This window comes from Achroia grisella, unplaced genomic scaffold (genome assembly GCF_030625045.1).
Source record: "Achroia grisella isolate CSIRO2021 unplaced genomic scaffold, CSIRO_AGI_Agris_v1 utg642, whole genome shotgun sequence".
Classification (NCBI taxonomy): Eukaryota; Metazoa; Arthropoda; class Insecta; order Lepidoptera; family Pyralidae; genus Achroia; species Achroia grisella.
Genome location: NW_026712979.1, coordinates 1,274,832 through 1,296,769, shown reverse-complemented (window position 1 = coordinate 1,296,769; position 21,938 = coordinate 1,274,832). Strand labels below are relative to the sequence as shown.

The 21,938-nt window shown below is 33.5% G+C and overlaps 2 protein-coding genes across 2 annotated transcripts in view; one reads left to right on the top strand and one right to left on the bottom strand.

The window, feature by feature from the left end:
• Positions 1–21,938, bottom strand: part of LOC131849401 (ATPase family gene 2 protein homolog A-like) — a 245,133-nt gene that overhangs the window by 15,876 nt on the left and 207,319 nt on the right. The gene's annotated exons all lie outside the window — the stretch shown is intronic.
• LOC131849405 (protein mothers against dpp) lies at positions 144–11,471 on the top strand. Its single transcript, XM_059199473.1, has 3 exons — positions 144–588; positions 7,804–7,965; positions 10,059–11,471. Exons 1-3 carry the CDS (start codon positions 481–483, stop codon positions 11,055–11,057), a joined length of 1,269 nt encoding a protein of 422 aa, XP_059055456.1. The 5' UTR covers positions 144–480; the 3' UTR covers positions 11,058–11,471.

The following is a 21,938-nucleotide window of genomic DNA, read 5'->3' as shown; positions in this document are numbered from 1 at the left end:
CATCTCAAGATAATATTGCTACTTTTCCTATTCTTTTAAAAACTGTGTACTCTGTGTCTGTCATCTGACAACACTATGGCTGTCTGTGATTTTGTGCTGCTTGTCGTTCTTTTTGTAAATCTGTAAACTGCTTTGTAGTTTGACAAGTATTTTATTTGATTTTAATCTTTCAATAGTTTTTCTGTGGAATAACCATACAAAATATTTTAACTGGCTAAGACATTGATGTGTATTTGTGAAATAAATAGGAACAAATAATCTCCTGTTTCCCGTGTCAGCTTTCTGGGCATTTTGTATTTGCGAAGCGGATGAACGCTTGTGTCACGCTAATAGCTATATTGCAGTCATAATTGTAGTCGTGGGGAATACCAAGTGTTGGTTGTGACTTGTGATCGATGGCTAATTGAAGACTTCCGCGGCGTGGTAATTGGCGGGGTGCTGATTCCCGCTACTGGTGACTCATACCCAGAATCTGTAACCATGGACACGGACGATGGCGAATCCTCGAGTAGCGGACCTATGTCCAGTTTGAACAGCTTGTTTTCATTTACAAGTCCCGCCGTGAAGAAGCTGCTGGGATGGAAACAGGTTAGTTTTTTTAATATAATATAATCTACACCTTTATTTGTAAACAGAGCCGAACAGAGTAGATAACAAGGTTTTCTCTGAAGAAATTTATCAGTATATTATAATCTGTTTATAATTATAGTATTTTTATGATATATATTTATTAAAATAGAATAAAATAGTATTACTACTGAGTGGCAGGATTCTTCAAAGGAGTGATCGATGATAATTATAGATAAACTATGAGAATCAGTATATATTACACTAACTTTCATAATTGTAATATTAATTAACAATATTTTTTTTAATGGATGATAATGGAATAGTGCCTCCACTGTGCTAATCATTAACGCTGCCGGGGCACCAGTGGAGGATAATAAGATGAGCTTAATGACATCTTACATATTGTAAACTATATTTTAAACTAGCTGTACATACAACTTCATCCATATGGATGTTTAATTTTATATTTCTAAAAAAAAAGAATTTTTCAAAAATGAAGGTATCTAAGCTACTCCTTATTACATCAGCTACCTGCCAATGAAAGACCCGTTAAAATTGATCCAGCCATTTCATAGATTAGCCGGAACAAACAGACAGACAGACAGACCAACAGAAATTGTAAAAATTGTTATTTTTGTGTGTATGTACCGTATTTATATTTGTATGGATGTAGTAAAAAACGGTTATTCCAATATTTCAAACAAACACTCCAATTTTATTTATATGTATAGATTAAAATTCATTCAGTAGTTGCCTGAAAGAGTAACATACATCCAGACACTCTCACCAACTACCACATTTTTATTATTAATAAGATTTTTGTGATGATTCTGCATTAGAAATGAGTTGTAGAATTAAAAAAATAAGTTATGTGATTATTAAAATTGCTCATATTAAGTTTATTTGAATACTTAACACTTATTTCTATTTGTATGTACCAATGCTTTTGTCTACTTACTAATATTTTTTACTCACTAAGTGTGATTCTATTGTATAAGCTATATTACTGTAAAGTTTCATCAAAATCCATTTAGTACTTTTGTGTGAAAGAGTAACAAACATCCATCCTTACTCACAAACTTTTGCATTTATAATATTAATTAGATATTAAGTAGTAAAAAGAATTATCATTTAATTATTTATAATGTAATAAAATGTATTTGATAGTATTCTTAATATAAATAATATTTCAATATTAAATATTTATCACACAAAATTATATGATAAATGTAAGATATGAACAAAGTCAGTACCTACCTAGTAATAAACAATCTACTAAGGCAGTAGAGGGACTGATTAAACGGTAAGGATAATTATTTAAATTATTTTTGATAATATACAATTCATGTTGATACCTATAATTAGTAAAAATCACAGGATCTTACCACGGGTAGACAGTTTACCTGTGATCCTGGCAGGTGGAACACTGCCGAAATATCGGGAACTCAATAAATATAAAACATGGTAAGATCTCATGATTTTTACTAATTATATAATAATCTTAGAATAGAAGACCCAAGTAGCTAAAAGCTTGTGTTAGAAGATAACTGATACAAATACATAGATATTTTTTTTTTTGTAAATACATACATATTATATATGGAAAACTTCACATTACAAATGTTTGTGCCGTGCGAAGCATTTAGAATAGAATGAAAATCATTTATTCAAATAAACTCATAAGCATTTTGAATTTTCATAACATTTTTTTTTAATCTACCGCTCATTAGGAATGCTGTCTCATCACAAGAAGAACAAGCAAGAAACTTGTGTGTTGCTCTTTTAAATAATTTATTCTTACTTACAATTTAAGTTTAAGCGTGTATATCTGTTTTATATGTATAAATAATGACCGCATCTAATTTAAAACAAAAAAACATGTTGAAGTAACTAACATATGGAGGCAGAGGCTTTCACGGACTTTTTGGAGGACTAAATGTAGATAATGCTTTTTTTATATGTTATATATAATAAAAATATTAATAATAATCTTAGGACAATTCACATAGCGCCATCTAGACCCAAGTTAAGCTAGCTAAAGCTTGTGTTATGGGTACTAGACAACTGATACAAATACACATACAGATATTTACAATATATATAATACTCATGAATAGAAATGTTTGTGCCGTGCGAGGAATCGAACCCGCGACTATCGGACGTAAAGCGGTGTGCTAGACCGCTATACCACCGAGGTCGTCAACTATGTCTCTATGTTTGTTATTTTGATTGACGTGAACCTATAGTTGTCATACATGTCATTTTTTTTATTAAATTGGTATTAAATACATATGTAATGAACTGCCATACATGGTCTCCGTACACGCTGTTTATGGGAAGCCTTATATGTCGTATGTATAAATTAAATTATTCATTAATAATATTGATATTAAAAGGAATAAACAAGTGAAGTGTAAGTTGTAATGAGAATTTATCATTTTTAAGAAATTATCTATCTCACAAAATATCATTAATTTTCTAAAATAAAAGATTTTGTTTTAAATAAAATTAGCCTAACTTACTCCTTATTACATCAGCTACCTGCCAAAAGAAGTCCCGTCAAAATCGGTCCAGCCATTTCAGAGATTAGCCGGAACAAACAGACAGACAGACAAAAATAGTAAAAAATGTTATTTTGGTGTATACCGTGTTTATATTCATATGCATGTAGTAAAATACGGTTATTTTAATATAACAAACAGACAATATATTTATATGTACAGATGTACATAGATAATGTAAAATCGTGTCAGCCAGCGGCCCAAATGTAGGGAGTCCTGTACTGCCCTATTTTATGTTCATTCATAAAATAACTAATGATTCAAATGACTCATTCATAATTATCTTAAATCAGGCTCCAAACCGAAATCAGTACTGAAACAATGAACATATACATAAAATTGGAGTGTCTATAGCCGCATATGAACGCCAAATTTTTTACATTATAATTTTATTTTTTTCCCTACCATCCTACTATACTATAACACACATGTATTATACACATAAACTTGCCTCTTGAATCACTCTATCTATTGCTGAAAACTGCATTAAAATCCATTGCGTAATCTATACAAATAAATAAATTGGAGTGTCTGTTTGTAATATTGAAATAACCCTATTTTACTACATAGCATATGAATATAAATACGGTATATACACCAAAATAACATTTTTTACAATTTTTGTCTGTCTGTCTGTTTGTTCCGGCTGATCTCTGAAATGCCTGGACCGATTTCGCCGGGACTTTTTTTGGCAGGTAGCTGATTGTAATAAGGAATAACTTAGGCTACTTTTATTTTAGAAAAATAAAGCTAAATTCCACGCGGTCGAAGTAGAATAGAATAGAAAAGAAAATCATTTATTCAAATAAACTTAATTTAAGCACTTTTGAATAGTCATAACAATTTGTTTTTTATCTACCAATCGTTCGGAAAGCTGTCTCATCACAAGAAGAACGAGCAAGAAACTTGTGTGTTGCTCTTTGAAGTCGCGGGTTCAGCTAGTTATATTATAAAATACACTCTAAATGTGTATCTACGTCTGTCTATTCGTCGATCCCCCGACCAATTCAAACGGGAATCGATATTACGACGGCCGGAGCCGAGGTTCGAACCCCTAGCGGTGCCCTCAGACTAAAGTCGTATCCGTCAGGCGGGAGTTGGCCTTCAGCCGCTCTATAAGTCCTTCCGCAGATTTAGAGTGCCATCTGCACTCGCCCCCTATCGTCCGGTGAAGCTGTAAAGGCCAGCTGCGGCCAACAGCATTAGAGTAGCCCGAAAAAAAAAACAATTCATCGCGTTTGTCAGGTAATGCACGACATGTAAATGAAAATCGCATTCTCATTTGATGACTCATGCATAGTTCAGGCCCCCTATCGTCTGGTGAAGCTGTAAAGGCCAGCTGCGGCCAACAGCATTAGAGGAGTAAAAAAAAACTATTCATCGCGTTTATCAGGTAATGCACGACATGTTAATGAAAATCGCATTTTCTTTCAACGTGTCTCATTTGATGACTCATGCATAGTTCAGGCCCCCTATCGTCTGGTGAAGCTGTAAAGGCCAGCTGCGGCCAACAGCATTAGAGGAGTAAAAAAAAAAACTATTCATCGCGTTTATCAGGTAATGCACGACATGTTAATGAAAATCGCATTTTCTTTCAACGTGTCTCGTTTGATGACTCATGCATAGTTCAGGCCCCCTATCGTCTGGTGAAGCTGTAAAGGCCAGCTGCGTCCAACAGCATTAGAGTAGTCCGAAAAAAAAATTATTCATCGAGTGTATCAGGTAATGCACGACATGATAATGAAAATCGCATTTTCTTTCAACGTGTCTCGTTTGATAACTCATGCATAGTTCAGACGTTACCGTAAATCAGGATCCAAACCGAAATCAGTACAATTTGCAGCAGTGAACAATTTTTTTATGAATCAACATTCCTGGAAATACCAACACCTGACTCACACATTGGGAGTAAATAAAATTAGTATAGTTATAAATATATCTTATAGTCATGTTGTAATGATGGATTCATATTTGTAGCTTCAGTTTTAGGGTAAACAACTTATTTGACCTCGATGGTCTAGCGGTTTAGTACACCGGTTTACCGGTCGCGGGTTCGATTCCTCGCACGATGCAAACAATGAATGAGTATGTTTGTTTGTATCGGCCTGGGTGTTTTTTATTATGTATGTATAATATTTAAAAAATATATCTAAGTATTTATATCAGTTGTCTAGTAGCCACAATACAATGTCTGTTTAGCTTAGGACTAGATGGTCTAGCGGTTTAGTACACCGGTTTACCGGTCGCGGCTTCGAATCCACTTATTTGACTTCGATGGTCTAGCGGTTTAGTACACCGGTTTACCGGTCGCGGGTTCGATTCCTCGCACGATGCATACATTCATGAGTATGATTGTTTGTATCGGCCTGGGTATTTTCTATGTATATTATGTATGTGTTTAAAAAATGTTTAAGTATTTATATGAGTTGTCTTGTCTAGTAGCCATAATGCAATGTCTGTTTAGCTTAGGACTAGATGGCGCTGTGTGAATTGTCCTGAGATTTATTAGTATTATTTCTATACATATAGGTGTAGGTTTAACAAAACTAAAATATATTTTCGTCACATTTAAAGAAAAATGAACTTTATGTCCTGCTTGTAAAAACGGAAATACGGAAAAAAATTCGCGCCATTTTTCCTCAAACTCAATAACATTCATACCGTTTTTATAAATATAAATATTTCGCAAACTTTTGACTGTTACGACCTCCATATTCAGTTTATGTTATCGTTATATAGTAGTATTAGTTATATAACTATACCCAGGGCCGGATTAACGATTAGCAGAATAGACTACTGCCGAAGGGCCCCGAATAGACTAGACACCCTGCTGGCGCACGGAGAAAGGACCACATTATTTTGTAGATTCGAAATTTGAAATTAAATATAAATTGAAAATTTGAAACTGCAATGACATAAATTTTATTAGTTACTAGCTACTCGCCCCGGCTTCGCACGGGTGTACATGTATTATACATATAAACCTTCATCTTGAATCACTCTATATATTCAAATAAACTTACATTGACGCGGTTTTGAATAGTCAACACCATCATCATCATCGCAGCCCGGAAGACGTCCACTGCCGGACATAGGCCTCCCCCAAAGATCTCCACGACGATCGGTCCTGCGCTACTCGCATCCAATGCCTTCCAGCGATCTTGACCAGATCGTCGGTCCACCTTGCTGGAGGCCTTCCCACGCTGCGTCTTCCGGTCCGTGGTCACCACTCGAGAACTTTAATAGTCAACACATTTCTTTTTAAATCTACCGCTTATTATGAAAGCTGTCTCATCACAAGAAGAATGAGCCAGAAACTTGTATTCTAATGTTAATATATCTTTATCACACTATTATTATAAACGCGAAAGTTTGTTTGATGGATAGATGGACGGACGGGTGTTTGTTACTCTTTCACGCAAAATTATTGGACGAATTTTGATGAAATTTACTATAATATAGCTTATACATCAGAATAATACAGAGACTATAAATATGGGTGAAACAGAGGGCGCTGTTAGTTTACTATAACTTTATTCGTGTTAAGACCCGGTTAACAATATAAATAATGAATCTTATTGATTTTTAATGATACACTCTGTTGATGTTTATAAAATACTTAAACAAACAGCTAGTGTTGAGTAGTAGAACTATAATTGGATTGCATACGTAACGTATTTAAGTTATAAAACTTTTTTATCTTTACTCGCATCTAAAATCACTTCAAAAGGCTAATATAATTTTGAAATAAAATACCATTCAATACTTTTTTTAAACAGAACCCCAGTCTTCCTTTTCCTATGGGCCCGACATGCTCAATCCGGCCCTGACTATACCCAATGCCCATTCATGTACGTCGTGCTATTTAAACTGCACTTTAGATAAGTCACTTTATCTAACACAAATAAACAAATATACAAATAAAAAACAAATCTTCCATCTTTATAATACTTTTTGTAATGGCCTATGGACTATGACATAAGCATAAAATCAGTTAGCCCATCGTGTCTAATCACCTAGTATTAAGTACTATGGTTTTCATGGTGAATAGCGTGGATGGCAACCTGACATGAAACATTGTTAGCAATGGGACCTCTAAGTCCCGTTTATTTTATGTATGATAATGAAATGATAAAGAATTGCGACTTTGAAGTGGCAATGGGCAGGGCACATAGCTCGTAGGACAGATGGCCGTTGGGGCAGTAAAGTCCTCGAGTGGCGACCACGGACCGGAAGACGTAGCGTGGGAAGGCCTCCAGCAAGGTGGACCGACGATCTGGTCAAGATCGCTGAAGGCATTGGATGCGAGCAGCGCAGGACCGATCGTCGTGGAGATCTTTGGGGGAGGCCTATGTCCAGCAGTGGACGTCTTCCGGGCTGCGATGATGATGATGATGAATGAAATGGTGCTCTCGCCTGCGCTGACGGTTTACTGGTGTGGCACTAGTGGAGGAATAAATGAACACGAGGTCAGGTCATTTAGCCCATCGTGATAAAACTACCCAGGAATTTATCTCAATGGTTTCCTGGGAGGTCAACATGACATGGTACACAGTGGGGTCAACAGTCTCCTTCTCCCTAGTTCCCGTTATTAACAACCCCTATCCCTCTTTATAATATTAGTAAAAATAACATTTTGTAAGACTCATTTGTTATTATACTATTTCTTCAGGGTGACGAAGAAGAGAAATGGGCGGAGAAGGCAGTAGACAGTCTGGTGAAGAAGCTCAAGAAGCGGAAAGGCGCTATCGAGGAGTTGGAGAGGGCGCTGTCTTGTCCGGGGACGCCGTCAAAATGCGTCACCATACCCAGGTCACTTGACGGGAGATTACAGGTACATACAGCAGTAATTTTGTAATTTTTTCATGGATGATAATGGAATGCTGCCCCCGCCTGCGCTAACGGTTTACGCGGGCGGTGCACCAGTGCAAGATGATAAGATGAACATGAAGTCAGATCAGTTAGCATCTTGGCAAATGACAATTTACCACGATGGTTCCAGGGCGTACCGCATCGAGGTCGACCTGACCAATAGAAGGTCCTAGTTCTCTCTTCTATATGACTTATTCAGTCATTAATCTTATATGAGGTTTTTCTATTGTATTGAAGAGCATAATTCCCATTAATTTCTCGATAATCTTTACATAGTATATAACGAAGTCGCTTTTGCTATCTGTTCGCTTAGATCTTTTAAACTACGCAACAGATTTTAATGCAGGTTGTAGCAATAGATAGAGTGATTCAAGAGGAAGGTTTATAACTAGCTGTGCCCACGACTTAGTTCGTGTAACACACGCAACGGAAGCCTCTAGAAGAAATAATTTTCTCCGTTGTTGCAACATTTTTCACTAATGCTTTGCTATTATTGGTCGTAGCGTAATGTTATATAGCTTAATACCTTCGACAAATGGACTATCCAACACAAAAATAATTTTTCAATTCGAACCAGTAGTTCCTGAGATTAGCGCGTTCAAACAAACAAACAAATTCTTCAGTTTTATAATATTAGTATAGATACAGGCATGTTATGGTATAAAACAAGCCGCGAATTTAAAGATGTAATGCATCAGTGTGAAGCCGGGACGGGTCGTTAGTCTTTGTATGTAAAAATTACGTGTGACATTGTTTGACCACGATGGACTCCTAAACTACTGAACCGATTAAAAATATGATTTGCACATTGTGTGCAATTTGATCCAACTTGAAAGATATGACAGCCTACATCTCAATTTATAATCGCAATATTTTTTTATTCAAGAACCTTAGCCACAACAACTCGTGGCCGGGTCTGTTAGTCTATACATCTATACTCTATAGGTATAAATAAAATTGGAGTGTCTGTTTGTAATATTGAAATAGCCGTTTTTTACTACATGCATATGAATCTACGGTATATACACCAAAATAACATTTTTTACAAATTTTAACTGTCTGTCTGTTTGTTAGTTCTGGCTAATCTCTGAAATGACTGGACCGATTTCGACGAGACTTTTTTTGGCAGGTAGCTGATGTAACGTAAATAAGGAGTAACTTAAACTACTTTTATTTAAAAAAAAATAACGTGAAATTCCACGCGGACGAAGTCGCCGGTACAGCTAGTTATATTATAAAATACACTCTAAATGTGTCTGTCTATTCATCGCGTTTATCAAGTAATGCACGACATATTAATGAAAATCGCATTTTCTTTCAACGTGTCTCGTTTGATACGGTCACGCAGGCAGAAAGGCGCGTGGTTACTTCCTGCTTTATTGTTATGTATATAAATAGAACAGGTGTCTGTTTGTTTATGCAACGTATGTGTTGTTATTGTAAGTGGTATTACGTTATATCTTATAACGATTTCGAAAATCAATGCTCGCTTTGTGACTTTATTTTGAATGTTTTTAAAAGTAGATAGAACTTATATATGCTGTCCCAGAACTCAACATCAAGTCGAAACGGGGTGACATGATTGATTTTAACCATCATGAGAAAAATCAGGAAAAAATCTATCCCATGCAGTTTGAAAATTATGGGCATTTAAGAAAAACCTAGAAATTTGGTCAAACTAACCATTTTTCAGTTATTGTGGTTAATTTTTATTGTTTCGTTCATTTAAACTTTGGAACCGTAACCCTAAGTAACATTTCCAGAACCACAGTCAAAGATAATGACACAATTGCCCCAAGTTTTCTAGAATTAAGACTATTTGTTAACTAACTGTGAATTTAAAATTTTCAAAATTTGTCGCATTTGAATTGGCCCTACTTTTAAAAAAATACTAAATTGCCAATTTATTCCAATAAACCTAAACTAAACATCATAATATACATAAAGATCATAAATACACTTAAACATGTTGGTCAGATTCGCACTCACAACCTTTGGGTTTTCGACTACTAAGTCATGAAAATATATTTTCATAAGATTCATGTTACGTTTCAGGTATCTCACCGCAAAGGTCTCCCTCACGTCATATATTGCCGTGTGTGGCGCTGGCCAGACCTTCAGAGTCATCACGAGCTGAAACCACTCGAAATCTGCCAGTACCCGTTCAGCGCGAAGCAAAAGGAAGTATGCATTAACCCTTATCATTACAAGCGAGTCGAGAGCCCCGTTTTACCCCCAGTATTGGTGCCGAGACATTCCGAATTTCCCCCCGGCCATTCCCTCCTACCGTTTCAAAGGACGACCGAACCGGCGATGCCACACAACGTGTCGTACTCGGGCTCCGGTTTCCCCCCTTCCGCGAGCTCCGAGTTGCCAGACACGCCTCCTCCAGCGTACTCGCCCCCCTCGGACGACATCGAACCCCCTGGCGAGGTCGCACCGGTTTCGTACCAGGAACCTTTGTATTGGGCGTCGGTGGCGTACTACGAGCTGAACTGCAGGGTCGGGGAGGTGTTCCATTGTAACACACACTCAGTAGTAGTGGACGGGTTCACAAATCCTTCGAACAACAGCGACAGGTTCTGCCTAGGACAGCTTAGTAACGTGAACAGAAATTCCACGATCGAAAATACGAGACGTCACATAGGCAGAGGCGTTCACCTGTATTACGTAGGCGGGGAAGTCTACGCCGAGTGTCTCTCGGACGCGGCCATCTTCGTCCAGAGCCGTAACTGCAACCACCACCACGGTTTCCACCCGTCCACAGTGTGCAAGATCCCACCGGGGTGCTCGCTGAAGATATTCAACAACAGGGAATTCGCGCAACTGCTCTCCCAAAGCGTGAACCATGGTTTCGAAGCGGTGTACGAGTTGACGAAAATGTGCACGATCCGGATGTCGTTCGTGAAAGGCTGGGGGGCGGAGTACCACCGGCAGGATGTGACGTCGACCCCCTGCTGGATCGAAGTGCATCTGCACGGACCGCTGCAGTGGCTGGACAAAGTCCTAACGCAGATGGGGTCTCCGCACAACGCTATATCGTCAGTCTCTTAGCCGCGTCAAAACTCGATGTACCCCACCGTACTTTTTACCTCCAAAAATGTATTACCGAAATTTAATCTCAATTCTGTTAATTGCACGTTTCTTTTACAATGAGGTTATAATTGACTGCTGGTAACTTGTATTGCTAGATGCGGCCTCTTGGTTTTTTAATTTTATTTATCTTATTAATCGGGTCTTAACACGAATAATTTTATGATAAATAAAGGTACCTGTTTCGATGTTTCGATTAGGTTGCACTAGCCGTGGTCACGAGCTGACTGAAGTATACGATGCCAGTATCAGTAGGTGCCAACAGTTTTTTCAACTACCGTCACTGGATTGTCTAACGAAATATCGCCACAAAACACTCATGGTATCCGTACAGTTGACTGTTGATGCTACTGAATTGTATTTATTTATGACTAAACCAACCTCTCGGTTGAATACCTTTATTTACCATAAAATTTTCGATACTTCGGCGACCAGACCACTCTGAACCGAACAGTCAACACTAGGCTTCCAAGCTATATCCGAACTCTATTCAATGTCTGATGCCTCGTTCAGAGGCGAAACAAGTGTCGCAATATGGGTGTAGATTCAATAACGGTCGGAATTTTATCACCATTAGAGAAGGTCTACCGTTACAGTCAAGTTTCCGCACTGAATATTTGTGATCACGCATGCTAATTTTAGCGGAATTAAACAAAATAGTATAAATCCATTAAGGAGCGAAATTGTTGTATAAATATGTAATAAAACTATTAATGACTGAAAATTGTATTTTGTTATATATATATGTTTTGATTACAAAAAACTGAATAAAATAACACCCATACCATTAATTTGCGATTAAATATATAAAACGACACTAAATAAAATAACATCGATTAACAATATAAATAATGTATAGTAAATATGAGTTTTTATTATTTGACCCAATAGAAGAATCGGCTTTTGATTCGCGATGTTGCTGCTCAAAATAATGGACAAGTTACAAAAAATTAATGATAAAGACATAATTAAGGATTATATTGTATTACTCATAATGTTTATGACAAGGTAAACGATATTATTGGTGTAAATAGAACTTTCTAAATATTCGTACATTTGTGTTTTAACAATTACGTTTTAGTCCAGACGACAAGGCACAAAATTGTCAAAAAGATTGTTTCAATTCAGTGAAAATTGATATTAATGGACACACAAATATTACTGTTATTTTATATATAGATATTACGTAGACTGTAGACTGTAAGCGTAGTTTTCAGGAATGCAATTCGTTTTAACTAACATTAATTAGTGTTGTAGCTCCTTTGCTAATATTGAATGTTAAATTTAAAAAATAATTTTATTTAGTCGATGTTTTGAATTGAATTTTTTTTTTTTAATTATACTGTATATTTCTATACTTTTAAATGTTATGGCCGTAAAAAAGTGTAGGGTGTGGTAACCTACAGCATATAGGTTCTATTCTATGCATCTCATTTGTTAGGGATGTTTTATTTTTGAAGAACTGGCCATTTTTTGCAGAAATGGTTTCCATAAGACCTCAAGTAAATAAAAAAGAGGTTTATGTAATTGAACTAAATTCGATAATTGAATAATTTTAAATTCCCAACAACAAAGTTGCGTTTTATTTGAGAAAAACTGGCTAATTTTTGCAGAAACGGTTTCCATAAGACCGCAAGTAAATAAAAAAGAACTTTATGTAATAGAACTAAATTCGATAATTGAATAATAAATTGCCAACAACAAATTTGCGAGAACAGGTAGTGTAAAATTATATATTTTGGAATCAAAAGTGTAATGTTAATTTTTTTTTTTCAGAAATTATATTCTTTTTGTGTCTGTATATAAGATTAGGTGGAGCTACAAGGCTTTTGGGTAGCACTAAGGTATATTATGTGTTCTTTTATATATTATAGTTATTACAGTTTGTGCGTACTCTATTTTTATTAGGATTTAAGAAAATTATACGAGTTATTTCACCAAATGACAGTGAAGCCAAATCTACTAATGCCTTACGATACACTCTGATTGTCACATGTAATTGGTAATTCGAAATTCCTATAATCTTAGAGAAAATATAATTATTTTTTAATTATATGTATATGTAACATTTTGTCTATGCCATAATTTAATGTCATAATTAATATACAGTTATAAAAATCGTCATTGTCATTTGGTACATAATTATGGTGTTATGAAAATCGTGCCATCATAAGAATATATTTAGGTATTTTTGTTTTTGTAAAAAGTTGAAAAAAAAAACATTGCATTTGTCTATAGGGTTAAAGAAGAAAGTTTCGGTACTAATAAACTTGAATATAAAAAACGTGTACGATATTGAGTAGTCGTTATTTTTAAATGTAAAATTAGAATCAAGCTTGTTTCTTCGCTCGTAATTTAAAGTTGAACCAAAACGGGACATAGTGCAGGATAAAAGATGCAACTGATCTCAGAATAATGATTAAGAAGCTTTAGTTCCTCAGCGAGAGACTGTAACGTGTCCCATTGCCTTATATTAGTGCAATTTATAATATATATTACAGTAAACGTATATTTTTACAAATATAACAAGTTTACAACTTACAAAATAATTAAAACATTAAAATTCAAAATAAACTTATTCATATAGGTCTATTACAGACACTTGTCTACTCTACGATCTACACATGTGGTAGTGTAATGGGTAATATAGCCAGAAAATTATAATGTATTTAGAAATATATATATGACATTTATTTTTTTAATCGGGTCTTAACAAGAATAATTTTATGGTACTTAACTCGACGTTTCGACTAAGTTTTTATGGATGATAATGGAATGATGCACCCGTCTACGCTAACGGTTTACCCTGGCGGGCACTAGTGAAGGATGATAAGATGAGCATGAACTTGAAAATCTTGAAAATTCTCCAAGAATTTGTCAAGATGGTTTCCAGGGGGAACTGTGTGGAAGTCAACCTGACATAGTAAATAGCAATGGGGTCAACAGACCACATTACTAACAATCCACTGATAAGTTACCATTGTGACTGACTGGAGTCAGCTCGAGACGTCTAGCCGTTATTTACCATAAAATTATATAGTTACTTTGTTAAGACCCGGTTTACAATATGAATGATGTGTAATGAACACGAAAGTTTAAAAATATATATGAAATATTTCATAAAATATACATTTTGAAATCGCCTTTAAATATATGGATAATAAGATCGATAATCCAACGACCATATTAAAATTCTAGTTCACTCACGCTCAGCGTCTTTGTGGTTGTAATGCGAAATAAGATATCCTTTCAATGGTCAATCGCTTACATCAAAAACCTATGTATTAAGATTTTAATACATACTTTACTATCAACTTTCGTTAGTAAATCCTAAAACAATATAATTCATTTAAAATGTCTTATACACTGTACAATATAACTAGTGTAGTGATGTGTTCCGTTTCACACAAACATATTTTTAATACATTCTTTAAAATATTTAATTATTTCACATTGCGATAAAATTTATATCGAAAACCTATGTATTGAGATTTTAATATACAGGTTTACGGTTAAGTTTTCGTGTCTGCAAATATATCGTAAAATATAATTTATTTAAAGTGACTTTCAATATTAGGATTACTGATGCGTTCCGTTTCACACAAAAAATATCGGAAATAATTCTTTTAAAATATTAAATAATTTTACAATGCGATTACATTAGTGATACGTTCCGTTACATACTAAAATTATAAAAACTGATTATGATAAATTTTTGGTATACATACTTGTCAATATTCAATGACAAGCAAATTATATACACATAAAAGCAGTTTTACTATCTGCAGGCCTGTTAGGATGTGCCTATATATATTTACCGTCCAACTGTAGTTTGTGTATTTGTTTCGAGAACATTCGATTCGATAAGATGGCGAATAGCAATGGAAATAAATCGGTGATTTGATGTCTATATTGTTGGTATATATACGTACAATTAGGAAAAATCAAATGAAGACACTGTGAGTATAGTTATATATCGAGCGTGTTTCATTAGTAACAACAAACGATGACATGTGAAAGTAGACGAATATGTCTGCCCGTACAATATTTTATTTACCATCTACCTGCTGCTTTTCAATTTAGCTGTGATAATGGCGATTATAACACAAATCCAGTGATTTTTCCTAATTGTACGTATAAATAAAATGAGGAATTGATGGAGTTTTGGATATCGAAGTCGGAACAAAAACATAGTATAATGTCAGAGTAAATTCATATTTGTAATATTAATATTGTATACATTATATAAATGGGATTTTTACCGAGATGATATTGTTATTTAATGATATACCGATATTTCTATGGTACAAGAAATTCTGTTCAAATTCCGACCCGTCAAGGAGCTCATAAATATTAGATATATAATACGTGAAGCAAAATCTTTGTAGGTACCCCATTTTACGAATCGCGCGGACGAAGTGTATGAAATTTTGCACACTTATAGTTTATATATAGAAGGAGTGCAGAACGCTAATATTTTTTAAATATATAATTAAATCATAAAAATACATTAAATCAATAAAAATAAAACGTTACCCATACATGGTGGTGTGTGTAACGTTTTTTGTTATTGATTTCATGTATTTTTTATGTTAAATATTAACAATAAACAAAAGAGTGTCTGTCAAAGACACATTTTTTTTATACAGAAGACCAATTGTTTGTATACACACTTTCGTTTATTATTAAAGTCTATGGACAAATAGAGAACAGATTAATAATGATTGTCTTTACTATTAATTGTCTGTAGTCTTTCTGAATGTAATTAATGAACTTATGTTGTGCCTCGATTTTTCGAGAGTAGTGGGGCACAAGATGGCGGCCTATGAACGGTGACTCATGCAAAATCGGCATTATACGAGTACCCCGCGAACGGTACGGACGTGTTGAGAACAGGTCTGTAATACTGTGAATTTAATTTTATTCATTAATTTAATTATGCTCGAATTTCAATAATTTAGCAACCTATAGTCTCGGTAATTATCCCATCTATCTAAAATGTATAATTTGAAACAATTTTTAATACAGTGTTTTTACAGTTTGTTGTTGCATATTCGTGCCTTTAAATAATATTACAACAAATGCCTTACTTTACTTTTTATTTTATATAAGATATATAAAAACTATTATTGCATTTTTATATAATTTGACTAATAGTATAATGTTATACAAACAGTAATGCCTTTTATACATGAAACATACTATGAAAGGGATTTTCATAGATATATTATTAATTATTTTCATATATATTATATGACATTAGCTTTGTCGATATACGTCATATATAGATATATGTATATTTATATACATTCTTAACATTTAAGGACTCTGAAGTTTATGAAAATTATTTACATTTGATTTTAAATATTGGAGAAAATAATATTCCACTTGAACCTTTTCTATAAAAAATAAGAGACCATAAACAAATTACCATAAACTCTTCAACGTTTTTAAAGAATTTATGGTATTTCTGTTTTGTTACTTTTTTTTATCCTGTAATCAGATATTTTATAATTATGACAAGTGCTTATTTCGTACGCTGTATTACTAGACTGTAAGCTGTTAGCAATCACATATTAATTATAAACTTATTTGTGACTTTAAAATAAATAAATAATAAAACATGACTCCATTTCTTTAATACCATGAAACCATTTGTGAGTCTTGGGCAAACATCATATAAACGCATCTAATGAAAATGCTACAGAAAAATTCCAAAATTATTGCTGCAACTGGGTTTGAAATACTCAGTAGCGAATCCTTAAGTGTTAAAACCATATATTTAGTTATTTGACATAAGAATTGTAATTAAATATGTATAGTATTATATAACTTAATGTAATTTAATATACAGGGTTATTAACAGCCAAAATTTTCGCAATCTTGAAACGGGCAAAGACAAGTTTGATCGTGTATCGGAGATTGGAGCATACGAATGTAAACCTTATTAGTAAAGGTGTAAAAGTTAAAAATAAACTAAAGTTTAAAATTGAAAAGTATGTTTTGAAGATTTTCTCATGAATTTGATAGTTCATGAAAGAGAATTATGAATGATAAATTCTCACACTTACATTTTTATAATCGTAAAAGGCATGTTCTGATGTACTCCTTAAAGAAGTCTTGAGTAGTTTTTGAGGGGGCTTGAGCGATTGTTAAGGTCTTGAGTGGTTCTTAGGGCCTAAGAACAATTCTTAGGGTCTTGAGATAGGTCTTGACTGGTTCTTAAGAGGTCTTAAGTGGTTCTTAAGAAGTCTTAAGTAATTCTTAAGATCTATAAATTTCATCATGCTGATTTACAATGTAACCCTGTACACAAGGATATTGGCGTGTAATAGGTACCTTATGTAATTTATTATACAGCTAAGATAAAAATACCGAATATTTTATGTAAACTAGCGCATAGTCAGTGCAGTTCGAACAGTGCATGAATTTGTAATTTGTAGAACAAAAAATGTGTCATATTAAAATATGTATAATTTGGAAAATATATTAAAAAACCGAAAAGTCGAAAGGAAAGCGAAAAGAAAAGCAGTTGAAAGAAGGCGAGTCGTATTTTAACGAATTGCTTTTTTCGAATTATTCAAATCCTGTTGGTCTCAGCTGGTCTTTATGTCTTGATGAAAATGGTGACAAGACTGTAGACCATCATCAGTTTGACGGATACGACTTTAGAGTCTTAGTATATCGTACACGCGTAAGCTCGTAACTTTGATACTCTGTCTCATAAAAATTAATGTAGCAAACGATAAAACTGAAAAAAAATACACACTGTTAAAACTTCCCTGATGATAATATATAGCTGATATTTATCGACAGTGTGTAAGTATCTTTTTTTTTATAATTTAATAACGGTCGTTTACACTAAGTAATTTGTGATGTACACTGTGCCTAAAAGATTTTTTTAAGCCGAAACTGGCACTTTTTTTAACATAAAGTTGCCAGTATTTTCATATATGTCTGTATATTCTTAATTTAAGTATGTATTTGTATGACCATAGAGCATACGGTAAAGAATTTATTCTATATGAGCATATATATATACTATATTGTGTATATATACATGGTTAGCTGTAAAGGTTGCTATAATTCATAAACCAAGCCGAAATCCAGAGATACTATTGAATATATATTATTATGTACTACAATAAATTAGAACTTGCTCTACCCTTCTTGCTTGCTAAATCATACAAACTGAACTTAACAAATTTAGTATAATATATTCACATTGTCGTCACATATTTATATATTATTTCCTACCGAAAGACACAAATTTAATGAGTCATTATCTGAATTTTGGCGTGATATTCACTTTGTTACTGGCCCTGTATGTATGAAGAGTAAATTTATTCTGTACTGAGAGCGAAGTGTATAGTAAATGTTGGTAACAGTGTGTATATATATTATATATATATTTTTACATCGTCTGTTTACGACTGCGTATTTTATATTATTCTATGACACAAAGGAATAATATGTACAGCTATAACAATATAAAATGTCTTTATTGAAAATCATAATTTTTGACAATCATACGTTTTAGTTGTAAGGAGACGGTGTGTTGTAGGTACGGCGAATTGTTGTTTGGTTTTAAGTTCTGTGAGTTTATTGGGATTGGCAATTTTGGTACAATTTTTCTTGATATTATAAATTATAATATATATATTTGTAATACAGATAGAAATAAAAATATTTGTAAAATAATATTGTATGGTTCTTCTAATTGCTCATTATTAGAAGTGTTTCTTCCTGAAATACTGCATTATATGTTAATTTACAAAATCAGTTAAACAATTTATATTGCTCATGATTCAGTATATTTAATTCTTAATAGATTTAAACGCATACTTTCAAAAATATACATCAAATTACAATATTTATTAATCTGGCATACTCTTAATTACCGCACTTTCCCTTCATTGGGAAGGTTATTCTACTATTTCTTTCATGAACCATAGAGTAATTAAAAGATATATTTTTTTTAATTTTGGAATATCTGTACTGTTAATTGCCAAGCCCGAACTGCGTTGAGATGTGAGAATTGGCTGTATATGTTGTGTCCAGTGTTGGATTTAAAAAAAGATAATTGGGAGCCAAGTGTGGCGTCAATATAGTTTGAAATGTTTCATTTTAAGAATATTATATTTTTAGCTACGTAAAATCATTTTAAATTCATATAAATTATATATATAAATATAAATAATTATTGTATTGTGAAACTTTTATAAGCATGTTTTGACAATGGGACAAAGTTTGTGAGTTAGAATGTTGTGATGTTTATAACATTATAGCAGTTATTTACGATATTAATTCAATCACATTGTGAATAAAATATCTTCTGATAGTCACATTATTGTACGATAAACTTACTCGGTTGATACAAGAATGCGATTAATATAAATTACATAAGGAATATAACCGTATGTATTTTTCCGTCGTCAGATTTTTACGCATGTCATTTTTATGAGTAAAAATTGTCAATGTCAAATTATTTTCGCGCCAAATTGTCTACTGTAATTATACGTACAATGTTTTAAAATTATATTTTTAACTGGAATAATAATGAATTGTAAAATATGTTATTGTGTAAATTGGCTTGGCTTCCAAACTATCTAAAAATGTTGATTATATACAAGTTGTCCGAAGTTTCTTTCGCTCGAGTACCATAAGTTAAGCGTGAACGTATAGCTGCCATTGATCGTGTAATTTTCTAGTGTATTTTTTCTCCGTTTAGTAATAAAGTTTCTTTTATTGAGAATATTGGTTTTCGTTTTAATCCACTAATTATTGTAATAGAATATATTGTATTTCAATCCGTTAGTATTACAACTTGATTTTCTTCAAGAACCAAATGCAGAGCTCAAGGTGCAATTGAACATGTTTTGGCAAAGGATGTGTAACAATGACGGCATAATAATATGCAATTTATTGCGGACCGTCGCGTTGCCCCGTGAATACAAATGGCGTTGGGCGACGAGTGTCATGGCCGACGTGGCGTGATCGATGCAATGCAGTGAAAATCGTTCATCTAATATATTATATAATTATCTGTTGATTTTCTATATATTTATACTTCTTATTATTCGGCCTCAATGGTTTAGCGATTTAGTATACTGGTTTAATTCCGATGGTAGCGCGTTCGATTCGTCACACGGTACAAACGTTGTAAATATGTATTTACAATCAAAACGTATCTATATATTCATTTGTCTAGTACCCATAACACAACATCGAACTAGATGGCGCTGTGTGAATTGTCCTAGGTTATTATTATTATTATAGAAGGAATTATTGAAAAAAGGGCCTGTAATATGGGTCCTAGATTACTCATATAAATACATATTTTTTTGTAAAAGCTTATATATACAACCGGAACGATACAAACAATCATACCCATAAATACAAACGATACACCCGCGATTAACTAAAGGCGCTCAAGCGGTCAACAAAACATAAAATTAAACTCCCTGTTGGCACTCGATTGAGAACTAAATAATAATCTGATCTGTTCACGTAAATACCCTGACTGAGTGAGTCACTAGTAAGGTTGCTTTAAGGCGGAACTACCTGCATATCTCTCACCGACCTTCATGCCATACCATGTACTTAACTGGCTATTTATTTCTTACTAGCTGCAACCCGACTACTGACTTGGTACGCGTGGAATATAACTTTATTTTTCTAAAATAAATGTAGTCTAATTTACTCCTTATTACATAAGCTATCTACCAAAAAAGTCCCGTCAAAATCGGTTCAGCCATTTCAGAGATTAGCCAGAATAAACAGACAGACAAAAATTGTAAATAATGCTATTTTGGTGAATGTACCGTATATATATTTTCATATACATGTAGTAAAAAACGGTTATTTCAATATTACAAACAGACACTCCAATTTTATTTATATATATATAGATAACATACCTGATGCTTTTGTCCCTTTTCGCTTTAAAAGTCTAAGTATATACTTAAAATCGTGCTATGGAAGAGCAGCAGCCTCCTGGCACAGACATTTTATTTATTTATTTACTCTTTATTGCACCAGGAGTAGATATATTACAAAGAACATAAGTACATAATAACTAATAAGGCACAAAAAGCGGTCTTATCGCGTAAGCAATCTCTTCCAGACAACCTTTGGGTAGAGGAAAGAAGATAGAAAGTGGTAGATGCACTTTTATGCTTAAAAGGAATCTTCAACAACTATAGAATGTAGTAAAAATTGTATCACCTTAATAAAAAAATTGGAATTTGAAATTTGTATTTTGAAACCCTGCACAATTCCCACAGTGCCATCTAGTACCAAACTAAGCAGAGCTTGTTTTACACCTACTCGTAGCTAATAAACAACTGTATAATATTAATTTATGTAACTATATTTTTTATGAGGGGAACACTAAAGAGTTTATAGTTAATTTCCTTTATAATGCATCTCGGATTTTTTTATTTGTTTAGACATTCATATACATCTTTATTTCTGCATTAAAGTCTTACTAATTAAATTATAAACGCGGAAGATTGTAAGTGTGGATGTTTGTTACTCTTTCACGCAAAAACTACTGAACGGATTTTAATGAAACTTTAGTATAATATAGCTTATACATTAGAATAAGACATAGGCTATAAATTTCTTTTCAACGCGGGAAATTTATAGCTTATGTCTTGTTTATGGGAAAACGCGCACACAGATATATTATAGGAAAAATATATTATTATAAAATAAAGAGAGAAGTAAAAAGAAGGCCTGTAGAGAAAATAAGATTTTAAAGAACTGAGAGTAGTTTCTCCTGGAGAATAATGAAGGAGATTCAACTGGTAACCATGATTAATTCCTGGGGAATTCGCC